At 37.5% G+C, this 18,347-nt stretch overlaps 1 protein-coding gene across 1 annotated transcript in view; it reads right to left on the bottom strand.

Moving 5' to 3' along the window:
• The window catches only part of COL25A1 (collagen type XXV alpha 1 chain), a 322,294-nt gene that overhangs the window by 102,805 nt on the left and 201,142 nt on the right, over window positions 1-18,347 (bottom strand). Inside the window, exons 8-9 of the mRNA XM_071555983.1 lie at window positions 4,256-4,282; window positions 4,064-4,090 (exon numbers count right to left, since the gene is read on the bottom strand). Coding sequence (XP_071412084.1) covers window positions 4,064-4,090; window positions 4,256-4,282 — 54 coding nt within the window. The remainder of the gene's footprint in view (window positions 1-4,063; window positions 4,091-4,255; window positions 4,283-18,347) is intronic.

The following is an 18,347-nucleotide window of genomic DNA, read 5'->3' on the forward strand; positions in this document are numbered from 1 at the left end:
GAAGACTGAGGCAAAGAAGGCATTAAGTACCTCAGCCTTTTAATCATCCCTAATTATAATGTACCCCTCAGCATCCAATAAGACACTCAGTACTAGTTCCATTCCCAAATGTTCACCTCTTATGACCAAATTCCATTAGCAAGGTACAATCTCTACATGGATTAATACATTCTTTGCAGTCCTCCCATTATGAAATCTTCAAAGGCTTTTCTTTTTAAATTCGAGTAGAGTGGAGCAACTGCAACTGAGCAGTAGCCTGACATCAGCATTTATTCTAACAGTCCACAGGCTAAACCCTATCATTTTTAATTTTGTCATGGCTCAGTACAGTAAAGCAAATCTCCATGGACATTTCATGAAGCCATGCCCTCTGCAAAAAAAAGAACATTCAAAAGATATACTAACATTACCATTACTTACACTGGTATTGAGGAAAGCTGGTTTAGTTCTGCATTTGACCTAAATGTTTAATCAACCAGAACTTTAGAGTAATTAGAGATGTGATATAAAAATACATCAAAAGATTTAAAAAAGAAGGTTTTTCAAATTAAATTCAATGCATCCATCACTACCTTATCTGTGGTCTCATATGACTAAAAGCTCTACTAACATTCTGCTCAAATTCACACTCAGGGTATGAATTTCAGTATCTGGAATGTTGTTTTGTCTCCTATTTCTACCGGCAGTATGGGCATAAGTAGATTAAGCCACATGGCATTATGAACTAGAGTCCTTATGCCATCTCTGTATGATGGAGACTGATCCACAGATTACTTCTGAATGCTTAAGAAAACTTCTCAGATTCGTAAAAAAAACCCCAAAACAACAAAAAACAAAAACCAATGAACCAAAACCAAAACCTCAGACACATGATTACAAAAAGTGCCAGACCTCTAGGCAGTATTTGCAGGGTTAAGTTCTTAGTGTATAAATTCATTGAAGATATTCTCAAGAAAACCTAAACTTCAAAGCAGTTCAGTATATATTCTGCATATCCAGTAACTGTGAACAAGAACTTTGGAGGTATCTGATTACTATTTTTACAGTTTTTAAATTATTCAGAAAGAAGGATACTTCAAGAATCTTAGGACCCAAGGTGAAAACTTGTGTGGAACAAAAAAATAAAAAACAACAAACATCTCTGCTTCTCAAAAAATGTTTTCACACATTTTTTTCTTTCATTTCATCAGAATTTTAAAATTTTAAGATCTCATCTTTACATGGACAGTCTTTACATTTTATTTTGAGTTCTCTTATTGATGAAAATGCCTAATAGAAAGAAAGCAGATTTTCTAAAGAATAAGGGTCATATTGGAATTTCAGTCATAAAAATTACTTGAAACAATAAAGATCTTTGCTAAGCTAAATGCTTGTTTCAAACCAATACATAAAAATTTAAACTCAAAGAAACTTCAGGCAGCTTATCTGCAAAAGATGAATTAGATTTACAATGTTCACCACTTTCAGATACTATATCCAATCTGTCTGCTAACTTGCCAAATCCAAGCGTTAATGCCATGCCTCAGTTACTTTTAGGTACATTATTTCTTGAAAATAATACTGTATGGTATTACCCCAAACACATTCATCCTGCATGGGCAGTGATCAAACCCTCTGCAAAGGTAACTAACTGGGTTTAAATGGGTTTAGTTTCATTTGGTGCATGATTGGCTTACACAAAAAATTTCCATTAATTATATTGTAAATTCCCTGGCAAGCTGAGCACGTTACCCTGAAGACAGTCATCAGAGGAGGTAACCAATGTACCATGAAACATAAAAAAAAGTCAGAGGCTTCACAGTACTTACTACTTGTGAATTACACAAGTCAAAAAAGGAGATGCTGGTGTAGCACACATTCATAATAGGCAAAGGGAAAACCAACAACACTGGTCAAATTACCCAAGTTAGACCTATATACTTAAAAAGCAGGTCCATTACTACAACATGCATTGCCTAAAGAATTGGGGAAGTTTCAGCTAGCCCAGAGGATGCTATTCACCACCTCCTCCTCTCCACTGCTAATGGTATTGAATTCTGTTTCTGTAATCAGATACAGAATTCAGTCTCAGCTGTTGCTGCAGATACAGCTTTCTGATGCCCTTATATATGAATTCCTTAAGTTGGATATTTTCTTCCTTTTATCTGCACCTGAGTTACTAAATCCACAAAGTAGCCATAACTATGATTTGTATGATTCAGTAGGGACTCCAGTGCCTTCCAGTACAGGGGGTGTATCTTGGCAAAGTGGACACAACACACTCTGTGTAGCAGATATTCCACTGCAGTCCTTGCAGGTTCCACCTACAACATAACTCTAAAAAAACCTGCATCTTCTAATTCGTTTTTTTAACACTTCCAGTCCAGGGATTGAAAACCACACTTGCTTAACCACTTCCTAGTTCTTACATCTCCCCAGCATTTTGCCAAGATTTCTGCATTGTTATTCCCTTGTATTGATACCCCTTCATTTGTTTTCATGTGTTCAAACCCCTGGGTCTCTTCTTGCAAACTTCTCCAACACTCATAATTCCATATTCTTATCTTCAGCTATGTAATAGTGTTTCCAACATTGCTCTTCCATGTTTGTTACTGCATCCCCCTCGAATACCTCCATAAAATTTCCTCTCCTGTTTTTTGAATCTAACGTCACAGTTGTGAATGTGAATGTAAAAACACAAGTTCTTCTGAAGATAAGGCCACTTAGTGCAAGCAGAACAGTACACACTCTGACTTATGCCATCTGAATGCAGCATACTCTCCAAAGCCACAGGCACTGCTCCACTCTCCTCCCCTGCCCTCTCCTCACATTCCCCACGAAGTTCTGTAGCTCAGAACCAGCCAAAATATGTAGCCAGGCATGGCCTCTCAGAGATAGTAAATTTTCTTAGAAGTTGTAAGGAAATTTTTACATTATTGAGAACCTTTAGTCCATGTATTAATTAGCTGAGAAAAAAGCATAGCATGCTCTTCACACTGTTACCCTCTCCTTTCTTTGTTTCTTTAAATAGTTTGCCAATTCTTCTTATTGAGTTTCAACTGAAATCATATTTAAAGTTGTTCAGTTTCAGGCCACTGTCTTTATGAAGTGCAGTTGTATCACCAAGCATAACAGGACACCCTGCTAGTTAACACTGGTAGCACCAACATCAAAATCAGCTGTTAAACCATGTTGTGACTTCAGATAATACTGTTGACTAAAAAAAGTAAAATTCAATTATATCAAATTATATGAAACAAAACAGTAGAACAAAATAAAGTTGTACATTCAAAATATTTAACATAGTTAACAGAAAAAAAATAATCCATGGAACAGACTGTCATGAAAAAATGATAAACATGTAACCGAAGAGAGCCACTATATCATCCGAGCAATGTAACCAAGCATTTTCTAATGAAGCACAGATGTAAAAAAGAGGGAAGTAGCACAGCCAATCTATCTTAACTTTCACCCCTCTAATTCTCCATTTTTCTGTTAAAACACACATGATATTTAGAAATTAGAAGAATCTTTACATTTCCTAAGCTAAACCATGTTCTAACTCTCTGGATATAATTACAAGGTGACAATATTGTTATTATAGAAAATATTAAATACATACATGTCAGGAAAAAGAGCCAATACATGCATACATTGTATTTGTTTATAATTCCCTAAATAGTAGCTACATTTTACATGAAATTTAGAAGGACATTTATCAGAAACCCATTGGCCCTCTGCATAGTGGAAGCCCATGCATGGCGTGAGCACATTGCTGGGGAAACTAAAGAGCTTGGTTAGAAAGCCAGCTTTTACACAGCAGAGCAAGATCCCAAAGACACCTGCTTCACCCATAATAGAAATTGTGTATTTTAGTGCATTACTATTGCATTACTCAAATCTTCCCAGACGCTATCTAGTCATGTTCAGTATTACTGTCCTGCAGACACTTACTTCAACATGCAGGGTAAATGCAGCTAATAAGCATCATTAGCTCAGACAGTGTATTTAATTTAGTTTTGCACTAAAGACCAATTGCCTATTCAGCGGAGGGGAAGTGTAACATTTTTTTTAAGATGCTTACCCGAGGGCCCTGATCACCTTGATCTCCCTGCAAAGTGGAAAGATGAGATGATAGGTTTAACACAACATCTGTGTGCTACCCAGCTCTCTTACATAATCTAACATTACACTGCATCAATACAAACGGTCTCTTCAGTTCATGCTTGGAAGGCTTTCCATTCACCTTGTAAGAACCACACATATATCAACTCACCTTCTCACCTTTCGGACCAGGAGGGCCCTGAAAGAAACAAAAGCAAAGATGAGTTACTGATAAAATCCTGGGGCATAACAAGAAATAGCTCTGTGCCAACTTGCAGTTTCTTCCCAACAATGTATTTCCTTATAATTTTTCACTCCAAATGCCAGGGCTATTCCAGAGATGGCTTCTTCACTGTACTAATAATAAGCACTAGGCAAACAGTTTGCTAACCCCATGCATTGACTCAGACTACTTGGACAAGCAAAACTATGCCTGAAATGGCAAAATTTCTATTGATTTTAGTTAGGGACAATAGCTTATCTCCAATCAGATAAGAAAATTTTCTAAGACTATAAAACTTCTTTGCAGGACTGCTAGTAAATTCAGAGACATATAAATCTGTCATGTATTTTGGCACCCTCCTTATCTTAGATTGCCAAATCAAAATAGATTAGGAAATCTACAAGTAGGGTTTTCATTCCTTTCTTTGGCAATCCTGAAGTTAATGTTTAGACTCAAGCCCACTGTTTTAGGCAAAATGAGCTCTTGGATAATACAATTTTGCAGAATTATCACTTGTTACTTACCATCCAACAAACAGTAAGGTGACAGGATCACAAAACACTGAGGTTCTTTCCTGTTCCATTTTTATTAAGCACCTTCCAGAAAGCTACTAGCAGGTTTCTAAAACACTAGGTTTTCAGGGCAGTCTCTTATGAATAAAAATGCTATCAGTCTGCAAAGATGTGGCTGCTTACAATGTACAGAATCTACCTCCAGCTTTCTGAAAGATATTCAGGTGTTTCATTACAAAGAAGGACCTGAGATACACATGAAACCAGCTGGAAACAGAGAAGGAGGCATGCAAGGTAGCAGGGTCCACTGTTATAACACAGAGTGTGTAAGTGTGTGTGTGTGTATGCGTGTATGCATGCAGAACAAGAAAAGGTCACCAACAACACTAGTAAAAACTCATGTGGTTCACATAAATGCAGGAGAAGGGAGGTCAGTCTGCTGTGTATTAAAGATGTGATCAACCACAGGCAAGTCTTTGAGAATCGTTATTGTAGTCAATTTTCTGCTTAGTTTTAAGGGCTTCTGATGCATGCCAGAGAAGAGCATCTGCTGCTAAATCTTTCAAGGAGTTAAAGCATATGCCTCCCCTTCCACAGCCTGCCATCTTCTGTCTGCTTCAGAGGACGTAGAAACAAGCCTGCCTCCTGACATCCCCAGTCTCTTTCAGGAAGGACAGTGCTTGCTGCTAAGTGAGTGGAAACTATCTGCTCAATTAACTATGACCCCTGCGCACTTTGTGTTGCCCTGCAAGTACTTAACCTCTTTAAAGACAAATTAAACAGAACAATTTAATTAATAGATACAACCTTGCTTCACCTTTAAGGTCTCTCCAACTATTTTTTCTTATACTTTAGCCCCCTGTAACCCCTCTCCAGTTCACATATTCACAAAAATACATACTGAAAACAACATGCAGCACTATCTACTTTTAGCTGCAGAATCCACATATATGTACTTTGATATATTACAGCAAATTTTCAGCAGGTCTGCTTTAAACATACATACCATCGAACGTACAAATTTGCTAACTCATACCACCAATACCACAGTAACTGCATGATGGAAGAATTAAAATCAGGCAATGCTGGCTATTATTGCTTTTTTCACAGTGCAGATTGAGCGCAAGCAAAGGGCTGCGCTCATGTGTTCCATCTCCTTGAATTATCAAGCCATTACTGGGTCTGAATATCTTATTGGCTGCAAACTGCAAATAGCATGACCCCTATCTGCTACAGTCAGAATCCTGTTTCTTGGGCCTTAGGCATGAAATTATAGATAACATTACATGAGTGAGACTGTAGATGGATGTTGACTTGTGGGAGTTGCTGCTGCCTTCATTGAGATGCTCAATGCCACTCTAATGCCCAGAGGTGGCCCTGCTTCTGGTCGGCTTTGGCTCAGAACTTCCTGAGGCGTGCTTGCTACAGTTCTGCCTGTTGGTAGAAACTAAGATGGCAGAGATCACATCAGCTGCCTTAATTAATCTGGCTTAGTGGAACAGAAACGAGTCAGACTGTGCTCACATGAGGGGTTGAGCCAGCAGACCTGTGAGGCTACTAGACTGTCTCCCTCATACAACTGCTGGCAAAATGCTCAGCCATCTCCAGCTGCAGAAGTGGCCCCTCCATATTTTCCTCTATTAATAGTCGCCTGAAAGTACAATCCACACCCAAACATTCTTTTTAATAGGACTGAATCATATCTCTCAACAAAATTTCGTTGTCCTTTTACTGTGCAGAGTTTTTTGGAAACTACCTGTCCACATCATATTTAGAATTCCAGTTTGTCTTTCATTGCTTGGTGTTTGCTCTCCCTGAGTGCCACATGCCCTTCCTTCTATCAAGTCATCCTTCCAGCACACAGTTTTCCCATAAAAAGTATTAATAAATATCTGACAATTTTCATGTACCAGGAGTTAAAAACAGCTTTTCAAAAGGCCACAAGAGCATTTCTGGTGTGAAATGGTGTGAAATCACTTTTCTTGTATTTGCAATTCTTTTGTTTTCCACAAGAGTCTTGAAAAACAAACAAACAATTGCAAACAAAAATAACTTTTCTGCATGCAAGTGAAGAGAACCAGTGGGGTTTCTTCTGAAGCAAATTAATGCAATACTTTAGTGACTTGTTCACCCATCTCTGGCTTTTCCCCCATTGTTTCAATTGTCCTCCATCGGTTTGCATCTTTAAACAGAAAATTCCCATCTTCAACATCTTCTTTCCATTTGTGATGAAAAATTCTCCCAAGGCTTTTACTGCAGAATTTATTAGTGTGTGTACACTGAGCAGAGGCAGGGAAAAAGAAAAATCGGAGGGAAGTTGGGTTTGCGGGGGTGGGGTGTGATTAGGAGACAGATTTGTTTAAAGAAGGGCAAGGTTTCTTCTGTTTAAGGGTATAGACACACAGAACAGTGAGCAAAATAACACTAGTACTGTAGGCCACAGCATAGACATGCTGCTTTTTTCCCAGGGAGACTTCTGTGCTTTCGTTTATGAGATGGCAGAGATCAAGCCACTTGCTGCTGAACAAATGTGAAAGCATTTTGTGTGAGTTATATGAAACTTCTGAGGTCAGAGCATTTCTGAAATAACTTTACAGTGTTTTCACTGGAAACACAGGCTCTTTTCTCAAAGTGTAATTATCTACTCCAGACTACTATACATTTCCAAGGAGAGTTTGTAGCCTGTTTCACATAAGCAAGGCCTTGTAAATCTCAAACACATGCAAAATCTGCATTTATAATTAGGCGACAAATACTACTGTTTTTAAAACAAGGTATTCTAAAGCAGACTGAAAGGCCTTCAGTCACCTGCCAGCCAAAACAAAGCTGAAATCAGGTTCAAATTCATTCAACAGCCACATTCAGGATTACTGACAGGTGAACCTTTTTTTTTGGCTATCAAAATCCCATTTCCATTCTCTGATGAAATTTTACAGTAGTATATGTCAAACAACAGAAGGGCAAGAGAACACAGTACTGGAAAACATGAGACTGATCCCTGCAGTCTTTATTTGGACAATATTCCCTTAGGGTTAGCTGTGTGTAATCAGCATGACTTTTTCCTACAGCTGGAATTTTATAATTCATCCCCTGAAACATGTTAATTTTGTATTTCACCCCTGAGGCCATTGCCACCTTTATAGTTACATTCAGAGTACCTCTTAAAAAGCCAGTACTTGACTTATATTGGTTTTACATTCATAGTTATGAAAATTCTCTTTTAGATATATTCTTTCCACATTCCTCTTGCTACAGATCTTCCTTTAACCATAATACAGCTAGTTCTACTGTAAACTCACCCAAAAGGCTCCCAGCATTGTATACTGATATAGTAGAACTGAAAATAATACGGGATTCTCAGTAATGGGTTCAAAGAAACAGCAGTGTTGTCGGTTCTGTAAAAAGCTCCAGTCAGGACAGGGGAATCCAGATTTTTTGTGACTGTTAGACAGTCCATATGATGACACTGTAAAAAGGACCTGTCAGTGTCCAGCACAAGCTGGTGACAGTCAACCAAACAATCAAAATCAGCTGGACAGTGACAGTCCTAGGTCCCAGTGAGATCATCCTCAGATGTCAAACTCAGCAGCTCCCATCAGACAGAACTACTACAGAAGATACAAGTAATGTTTCAGAGACAGTCACTGCTTTCCTACATTTCAACCACGACAACCACAGGCTAAGGCAACCTGGCAGCTAGAGAACTGAATGGAGTTTACAAGATTCAGTCTTCATTTTCTTTGGGATCAAAGTGCATACAAGACATTCATCCTTACTAGCAGTTACAGCATCCACAATAAAAGTATGACTGGCAGCAAAAGGGAACAGCAGCCTTGCAGAGATGAGCAGAAAAGCAAACCAGATCGTTCAATGTCATCTGGACAAAGACAAGAAGGAAGTCAATTTGCCAACTTAATTATACTTGCACAACTAAATGGCATGCCACTTATTGCCTAAGTTCATTCAATTATTTTGAGGGTAAACAGTGGCTTCAGCACATAACAAAATAATCAGATACAAAAGTCAAATTTCTTCTTTGAAATTGGACTCGGGACTTCCACCAATTACAAGAACCTGTCTGAACAACAGTCCCCAGCCTAACCTGTAATTGCTGCAAAATATTAGGATCAGATATGCTGAATCCTAAGAGGTTATGCAGCACACTATAAAGCACAGTTGTGTTTCATAACCATTTCAAAGTTCCACGCTCATTTCAGTCTTGCGCCCACTATGCAAGCCCTGAGCTACTGAGCAATGTGGGTTTGGCATCTGCTGAGCTTGGCCATGTTCTCAGCCAGCATTTACATACGCTCATTTACAATGCCAACATTTCACCTTGCATCAATTTTACAAGTGCTCACAAGAATTTCCAGTGAATCTGAACAGCTTCTACTGCTGAAGTCCCTTCCTTTTTACATGTTGTATTCTCCCCCTGCGATATGACTGATTTATGGTGAAAACTTTAAAGAAAAAAGACAACCACCACTCAGAAGACTCTTACCAATCTTTCATTTGCTCCCTTTACATTCTAAAGGTTTTGTTAAAAATATCCTACAGCAGAGTAAAGGAAACCTGAATATTTTAATAACACAATAATGGTGACTGACTAAAAAAACATAATGTAAATGATCTAATCTGAGAAACATAAAACTGATAGATATAGCAATCTAGACAAACAGCTCAGTTAACATTCACAACAATTCACAGAATTTTAAGTGACTCCTGCTGTAAATCTATACAACTGTATTCAGAAGTCAGTGATTTATACCAATATATAAATCAGGCAATTTCATAAACGGCAGGCAGGAGAACACAATCTACCCAAAATGTGTCACAAAAGCATTTAGTCTGTAATTTAGACATTCATTTCTAATGCAATGCTCTTGCTGAGATCAGGATGGGGTGCTTTTTTAGTGTTGCTCACAAAAATCATGAGATCACCTCACAAGCTGCAAAAGGGTCACTGCTAACTGACTGATTCAGTACCCAGGAAGAAGCATAAGGATCAATGTCCAAAGCAAGAACCTGCTAGAGGAGGTCTCCTCCTCCTTTCTCTGACATACTTTCCTCTTTGATTAATCACTAAGATTGTCATCTCCTCACCCTTTCTCCCAACCCCTTTTCTACAGACGAAGATAATGTTTTTCTTTGAAAATCTACAGAACTCAACACAAATAGTCCTATAAAGATTCTGTGGTAGGGAGAGTGTGTAACTATGTACGCATTGCCTTAGCATGAAGAAACAAGGATTGGCTTTACTATTTCCACAAATTAATTTAAGCAAATACTATGATATAAATCTGTTAAGTTTCTGTGAATCAAGTAGCTGCTGTACATGCCAGTAAGACCAACCATATGCTGATAGGACAAAAAGACACATTATTAAAGATAAGAAAATGATTTCTGGTAACAACTCATGTTTGCTCTACATAATCAAAATCCACAAAACAGACAGAACTAGGAGCTTTTTTTACTCTTATTGTTACATTTGTTATTTCCATAGCAGTCAATCTATGATTTTTAAGAATGTTTTTAATGACAGTACAACAGAATACCAGTGTTATATAAAACATTCCAAAAATGAGACATGTTTTTGATACAGACTGGTTCAGGCTTCCTAGTCTTCCACCAATCCTCCAGCAGATCCCTGTCTCATTACATGTTCACCTGAGACTTGAAAAAACATCACATGCCATCTTAGAATCATCAGGTAGTTTGGGATGGAAGGTTTAAAGGTCATCTAGACCACCTCCCCACCTTCTACAAAGAGGAGGAACATCTTCTATTAGATCAGCTTGCTCAGACCCCTGTCCAACCTGAGCTGGAGTGTTTCCAGGGATCGGGCATCCACCACCCTCTGGGCAATGTGTGACAGTGTTTCACCACCCTCATTGCAACAAATTTCTTCCTCCTATTTAGTGTGAATCTACCCTCTTTTAGTTCAAAACCAGTAGTCCTTGTCCTACCTTAACACTCCCTGCTAAAAGTTATAGTACAACCAAGATCAACACCTCATTCTCCAGCACCTTGTGTAGGCTGTTCTGCACTCCTTTGCCTTCATGGAGCCTCCCCCTACTTCTTCCTTCTCTTTATTTTGCAGCATTGAGAGTAGACACTTGGAGTCCCACTCCATCCTGTAACAGACTACTATGCAGAAAAAAAAATTATTTATCCCCACTCCAATAGAAATATACACATACATATGTGTGTATGTGTCTTCACAAGGGTGTCTACATATGTGAACATGCTGGTGGTGGAATTTAAAAATAATTAACTGCATTTCTGTATCAGAATTAATTCAGTAGTTGAGCGATTGTCACAAGGGACAGAAAAGTTAATAGGTGGCATGGTAGGCATGGAATAGACAAAAATGAGTGTGCTATCAGTAGATGGAAGTATTTATTGTAAGTCATGACATTAATTGATAAGATTTAATAATAAAAGTGTAGTTCATTGATAAATATTCACTGCCGTCAACAAAAATGATACTACAGAAATTAAAGGGGCAATGAATTAAGCATCTATTAAAAAGAATGGTGAACAGGAAGACAAAGTAGAATGAAAGGCTGCTTTCAAACTTTACAATAAAAAGAACTAGAGATTTTTGAATGTAGATTGCTTCATTTTTCCTCAGAAGAACTGCATTCTTTCTGTGTCAAACTACTGAAGCAGAAAAAAGTTACAGCTCTGAATTGGTTTTGTTGCTACAGATTTCATGCCTTTTATTTTGCATTGAACATTGAAGTACATATGAAATGAAGGAGAAAAAATAACTAGCGTTGCTTAACCTCTTAATTATCTCTGTTTACTAAAATAACAAGGACATAGTACCACTCTAGAGGAATTTTCTGCACTCATCAATGCGAACTGCACCTATGAGCAGCCAATAGGCAGACTGTGCAAATACAAAGCTATTTTGCTCAAAAATACTTGTATACTTCTGGCACCCTGGTCTAAGAACATACAATAAGTACTGAAGCCTTGAACGCAATTAAAACATTCTACTTTATGGAAGCAATTAATATGCTCCAAAACCAAATAAGAATTTGGGAAAAATATTTACCCCTCTTCCCCTAGCTCAAAAAAAGAAAAGAAAGAAAAATACATAAAAGGAAGACCAATATAGCCCAGTGGAATTTAGGGCTTATAAAACTGCAGGGATTATGAAAATACATTCTGGCTTTCTTTCCCAAAACAACAGAAATTGAAAAGAAAAAAAATATATGTTCTGCCAATCAAAGTCATTAAATCCTTTTTCACAATTTTTGAGATAAAAAAGTCACCATTAAATTCTTTTTATACTTCCTTTGGTAGATTTTTATCTATAGGCCAGCTCTCTCATTTATTCCTAGAAGCTTAGTAAGAAAACAGCTCCTCACTGGGAGTTAGCAACTTCCTGTTATTTTCAAAAACAGTGGTTCATATTCTAATGCTTCAGCTATTTTTTTACCTAAAACTTGAACAGTGGCTCTGTAATTCAAACACCCTTGGTGCTACCCTGATTGCTTACTGGCCTGGTAGATAATTCAGTTGAAATGACAGTACCCTTTGCTCATTTGATCTTTTTTGTTTGACTTAAAAGAAACTTTTTGATGAGGATGGCAGGCTGAACTTCAAGCATTTTGAAGAAAACAGACAAGGGATGAAAGAAAAGGAAGGGGAGCAGTTCCAGAGCAACTGGGATTTGTCACTGCCAGTCACTACCTACAAGAGAAGTACCTATGGTCATTGAAATACATCTTCCAAGCTCCCTAGCCTTTTGAATACTTCACCTTTACTGTCTCCATTACTACTGCATAATGCAGCAGCATACAAACATCTACCAGGCAGATCCTCCTTGGACCAGCAGTTGGGTCTAGGAGATTTATGTACCTCATTAACAGGTGCTGCATAGGGTCCAGCTCTACATAAAATCATAACTACACAGAAAGAGATGACTGAAATACAAAAAAACCCCTCTTTGTTCATCTACTAGAAATAAGGTCTACTTTCAAAACAAGGCAGGTTCTTGAAGAATCTTGGCCTGTAACTGCTATCATATCAAGGCATATTTACATTGAGGTAATAAAGGCTAAACTTGTGCAAACAAGCAAACCTGCACAGCTCACATACAAACAAGGTTTTGCAGCTAACATGCAATTGCTGTATTTCAACACTGAATTTATTTTCACCGAAAGGATTTTAACACAGACTTTGAAATAGGGTGAATTCCATTCCTCCATTTACTGTGGTGAATCCACGCTTGTTTCAGTAGCAATGCCCTGAGTTTCACTCAGTATTTCAAAGGCAAAGCATACTGTACATACATTGTATTTTCTTTTCCAAACTTTGCTTCTCAGTACAGGAGATATTTGCTCATTCATGGTAATAGACTGTCAAAAAAAGATTTAGATATTCTTTTAGCATTGTCTGCAAAGGCTACTATAAAATGCTACTCTGAAAGATATGGTGTGTTAGACTACTTAATATATGAATGGTTAAAAGAAAATGGCACTAAAATAGCAATATAAAGCCATAGTCATGTGAAAAATAGCCCATGGGATAGAAACACTTGAGACCTCCACAGATTAAGAACAATGAAATTATTTCACAAACTGGGTAACTTTTTAAACATAAGAGTATGCTAATAATCGGGAAAAAAGTATTTCAGCAAAAACCATATATTTCTCTGAGGATTTTATTCTTCTTTCTTTCCTATACCTCCCTTCTATGTCCCGAAGTCCTTTAAATAGTTTCTGTGACGCCAGGCTCCATTGGTACCCAAAAAAGCCTTTTTGTAAGAACTGCCTGACAAATGTCATGATAAAAGCTACACTGCACAAATCCATCTGAGGTGCCCTCCAAGCACTAGGTCACTGCAAATGTCTCCTCACCATCCCAGGTACAAATCACTGCTAAAACAGGCAAAAGTCTTGACACTCTAAGTCATAACTCTAGTCTCGATGGGGATGTATTAACCCTTAATCACAGATTAATTTATTCTACATCAAAGAGTATATAGAAAGAAAACCACATAAAAATAGCATATAAAATAATATTTATGTTACAATAAGACAAACAAATGCCAGCAGGAGAACTTAACCTTTCATTTATCTTCCCCAATTTCTTCATGACATACTTCATAGAGCTATTTTGAGAACTGTTCGGATTTGTGAAGTTTGAGTTGAAACACTGGATAAAGGCAAATGAATTTTTTTATCAATTACAAACATGTACATACTTTTATACACAAACATATGTAAAAATGAGATGACTGAATATATTTTTGTAACCTTTAAGGCTGGGACTTTATACAGGAAGCAATTTAAGATAACATAAAGTTTATTAAAAACAAAACTGTTTTCTCCTCAAAATTAATAGTTTGGTCTACAAAATTCAGAACATCTTCAGGGGAAATTACTCACATATGTATATGTCTACTTAAATGGATATTCATTCCTTTTGGCAAATGATCACTAGCAGACATACTGGGCAATATAACTGGATTGTATTTCTGAAAATATGTGATTCTCCTACATGTTTCTCAGTAGCTTCCAGCTCTTGAGTGTTACTGATGAATCAGTTAAGAAGATTACTAGGAATTCTTAAGCTATTGCAGGGACAGAGAAAGCACTTTTCAAACATAGCACTCTGGATTAAAGCTCACAGACGAGATGGACACTTCCATGCCATGGTCGTTAATAACATTACCGGTAGTACACAAAACACTCCAAGGAAAGTAATTGCTGCATTTTCTATTTTTTCTTTCTTCTCTCCTCCAAACTTGATTCATACTTACAAGAAAGAATAACATATCACCATAGCTCTTCATCCCTTCATCAATTCAATATAAAAAAATCCGAGGCACTTTTGCTAACAAATAAAGTTGCTTGAAGTAAAATTTCAATTCACAAAAGTGTCACTTTATAATGGAAAATACAAATTTTGAAGATTCCATCTAGCAGTCTCATATCCAAATCTCTCAGGTCTCCTCTAGTTTGCAGGACTTTTAAACTTCCAGCACAAAACATCACCAAGTCTCTGGACTGATAATGGGTTTCAAGGAAACTCTGGTGTTTTGAAAACCGTGGCAAAGACTAAGGTCTCAGATATCACAGCATTATCTTTAAGTCACAATAAGCTTGAGGAAATGCACATTTTCATAACTCTTAATTTTATTTTATTTTATTTTTTCAAAGCTAGGGAAACTCCTGGGATCTGCAACAAATTGAACTGGAATTCAAAGCTGAAATACAGCACGCAGATCAGTAAAAACAATAAGCCAGCATGAGTTTAATATCAAATTAAAAACATGTGCAGGAGGATAGTAATATACTATATAATGTTCCTGAACACAGTGCAATACTTTGCTTTGACATAATTCCTAATAAAACAGAGAAGACACTAGTGTATTTCTGCCATCTGTAGAATAGGAGAAAGAAAATACAAAGGTTACTTGATAAAGAAATGATTTAGGAATACAAGAAATATTTCAGAGTCCTTAATTATATTTTGACAACCCTTTGTACATCTCATAACAGAATCACAGTACTAGGCTTGCAATTGCTTTTTGTACCCATATGTATTATGTTAACCTAAGTGACGCTTTACCATATTAAGGCTTACAAGTAATTTTTGCTTCACAGTTTCTCACTTGCTGGTAGAAGATCTACTATTCCCTGGTGACAGTTGCCTTCTAGAACAAAGACGGAATGCTAATTTGTGATTCCCCATAACATTTATGTGAGCATATGGAAGCAGTGAATCAGACTTCATGTTTATTTTACAAAACAAACACAACTCTTTTCAGAAATTAATGTCACCACCATGAAGAAAATTTGGTAACACCCTACAATTAGAAAGCTGTCCTGCATATTTTCTTTTAGAATTTTATGTATTAGTTTTATGTATTGTTTCATTCTAGGACTTGGTTGTTCAGAGTAAAAGAATCATAAATTGTCACTATGAGAACTATGAAATGAGGGGATTGACTTCTAAAAGTTGTGGGCCAAACTACTTAAACTGTTTTCAAAACCCATTTTCCAAGTTTTCTTCATCTATTGCATATAGCTACTCTGAAAGGTCTTCACGTTCAGTAAAAGAAGCTCCTTTCTCAAGAGCAGAATTTATCTTACAAGGACATCCAGAACCTATATAATGTTGCATGAAGAGCCCTTTCCACAGAATTCTGTATTCTGTGTTTGTAGAAAATCAAAACCTAGACTGAATTGTTAATTGTAAAATTAACAGAACTCAAATTTGGTACTTCTTCCAGAATCAAGCAAGAAAATCAGAAATAAACTATCAGTTCCAGACAATGGTGTGGAACATCGAAGCATCTTGCTATTTCAGCACCAGGTAGTTACTGAAATTGTAACTCAAAAGCAAGGCAGTTAAATGCCACCCTGATGCCTGATCCCATCAGATCTCGGTAGCTGAGCAGGTTCAGCCCTGGTTAGTACTTGGATGGGAGATCTCCTGGCAATACCGGGGGCTGCAGGTTCTAGTCCCGATGACTTCACTGTCACTGTCCAAGCTCGCTCGGCCATGGCAGATGAACCTTAGGACTTTAACGGTGGGGCCAGTTCTGCGCACGCTGTGCCTCACCTAAAAAATCCACTGCGCAGGCTGGAAGGGCACACCCACGTGGGGAGAGCCCTGCCCAAATCTGCGTTCGCAAAGCCTGGCCATGATGATGATGATGATGAAGATGAACTCAAAAGCATGCCTATCAGAGTAGGTAAAAGAACACAGTAGCACAACTGGGGTAGGGGGCTGGCTGCCAGTTGGTGTCTGACAGAGCCTGATGAGAAGAGCTCTAAGAAGTGTAATTATCCCCAACTAAGTTCACGTAGCAGCATACTGCAGGGAAGTCATTAATCTGTCATTAGCGGTGCCTTTGCAATTCCTGAGGAAAGGGTGGGAAAAGACAAGGAAAAAACATGTTGGAAGCAGAGCACAGTATGAAATTCTACAAGAATTTTGCTTGTTGATGACTGGAACTTATTCCCCTCAGCCTTTTTTAAATTACATGTATTGCTTCCTTAGTCTTGGTACAACTGATGATTTAGAACACTTTGTCCCTAAATCTCCAATTCTGTGCTCTCTTCTTCCCAGAGCAAAGAATGCTTTTATTTGCACTAATGCTATCTGCTTAGTCAAAAAACTATTTATTATTCACAGTTATCCTGGTTTATACATGTGCTTAAGCCTACCAAGGGAAACTGAAGTGGTTTATACTTTGAAGATACTCACTGTTGTTGTCAATGCCATTAACAAAATTAACTTCTGTTTTATTACATATGAAACTGAGAAAGCTTGAACACATTAACACCTTCTAAGAAGACATACTTCTTGCATCTTTTGTGTCATACACATTTATGTACACAGTAAACATGAAATTTTGAGCATGATTTCTCATCCTTCATTCTCTCATGTGATTCATTTTAGCAACTAACAAAATTAAAAGCCATGATAATGGAATTCATTTCTTCATGTTCACAAATCAATATAGGCTGTTTCCTAAAAAGATCTCACAATTTCAACAGTATTCACAAATTCTATTACAGCTTTAGAACGGAGAATGGCAAGCACATAGTAAAACTCTGCTTATTAAATCCATATGAAATTTAGTGCAAGCTTGTTTATTTACGTGATGCCCTCGACTAAGATTAATTTCTGATCTTAAAATGTATTGTAAATTGTTATAAGCAGCAGTGGGATTAAGGATTTAACTTTGTTATTCATACAAAGAAAGTAAGAAACAGACTTTTACAAGTCTTTTACCTAATGTTAATAAACTAATTATTAAAGTTTGACAGCAAAATCTGACATGCAATTTGTAACTCAAAAGCAGATTAGCATTTGCATATTCAAACAGAGTCATACAATCCTTCAGTAGGATCAGAAGTTTATAAAAGAGCTTAGGGTATCAGTTTCTAGAAGGAGTATCACCCCACAGGACCATTCTCAATGGTAGGAACAGCTGATGGCCTGGGCACAACCACTGGGCTTCTCCCAGGAAGAGTAACTTTACTGCACTATGTATCTCTAGAGGATGAACTATTTCCTCAACCTTAGGCTTATTTTGTCCTTCTTCAGAGTATTTCTTGCCTCCTTCCCCCACACTCCATGCAAAAGTCTTCAGGCATTCCTGAAAGCAAACTGCTAGAAACAAGGAATATGGAGCTTACACCTCATTTTATGGTGATCAGAACAAAAGAAGCATGTCCAACTCTAAGGGTCAGACAGGTAGAGATCACTATGCAGCATTTGTCATTAAGACATATTATGTACCTTGCTCATAGCTCAAAAAGTCATAAAAATACATACATGACTACTTGATGTTATCAAGCACCCCCCCCACTAAATGGCCTGCTCTGAGGGTAACATTTAACAGGTCTTGGAATGCAGATGGCTATCCAAACTACCAAAACTGAAAGAGAAACTCACCAGGAAATAAAATACATTTTCTTTGCACAACCCCTTTCTCATCCTTCCTGCTGTTAGATATTCAACTCTTTTCCAAGGTCCAGGAGTGTCCCTGCTAT

The sequence above is a fragment of the Pithys albifrons genome, chromosome 5 (assembly GCF_047495875.1).
Source record: "Pithys albifrons albifrons isolate INPA30051 chromosome 5, PitAlb_v1, whole genome shotgun sequence".
Lineage (NCBI taxonomy): Eukaryota > Metazoa > Chordata > Aves > Passeriformes > Thamnophilidae > Pithys > Pithys albifrons.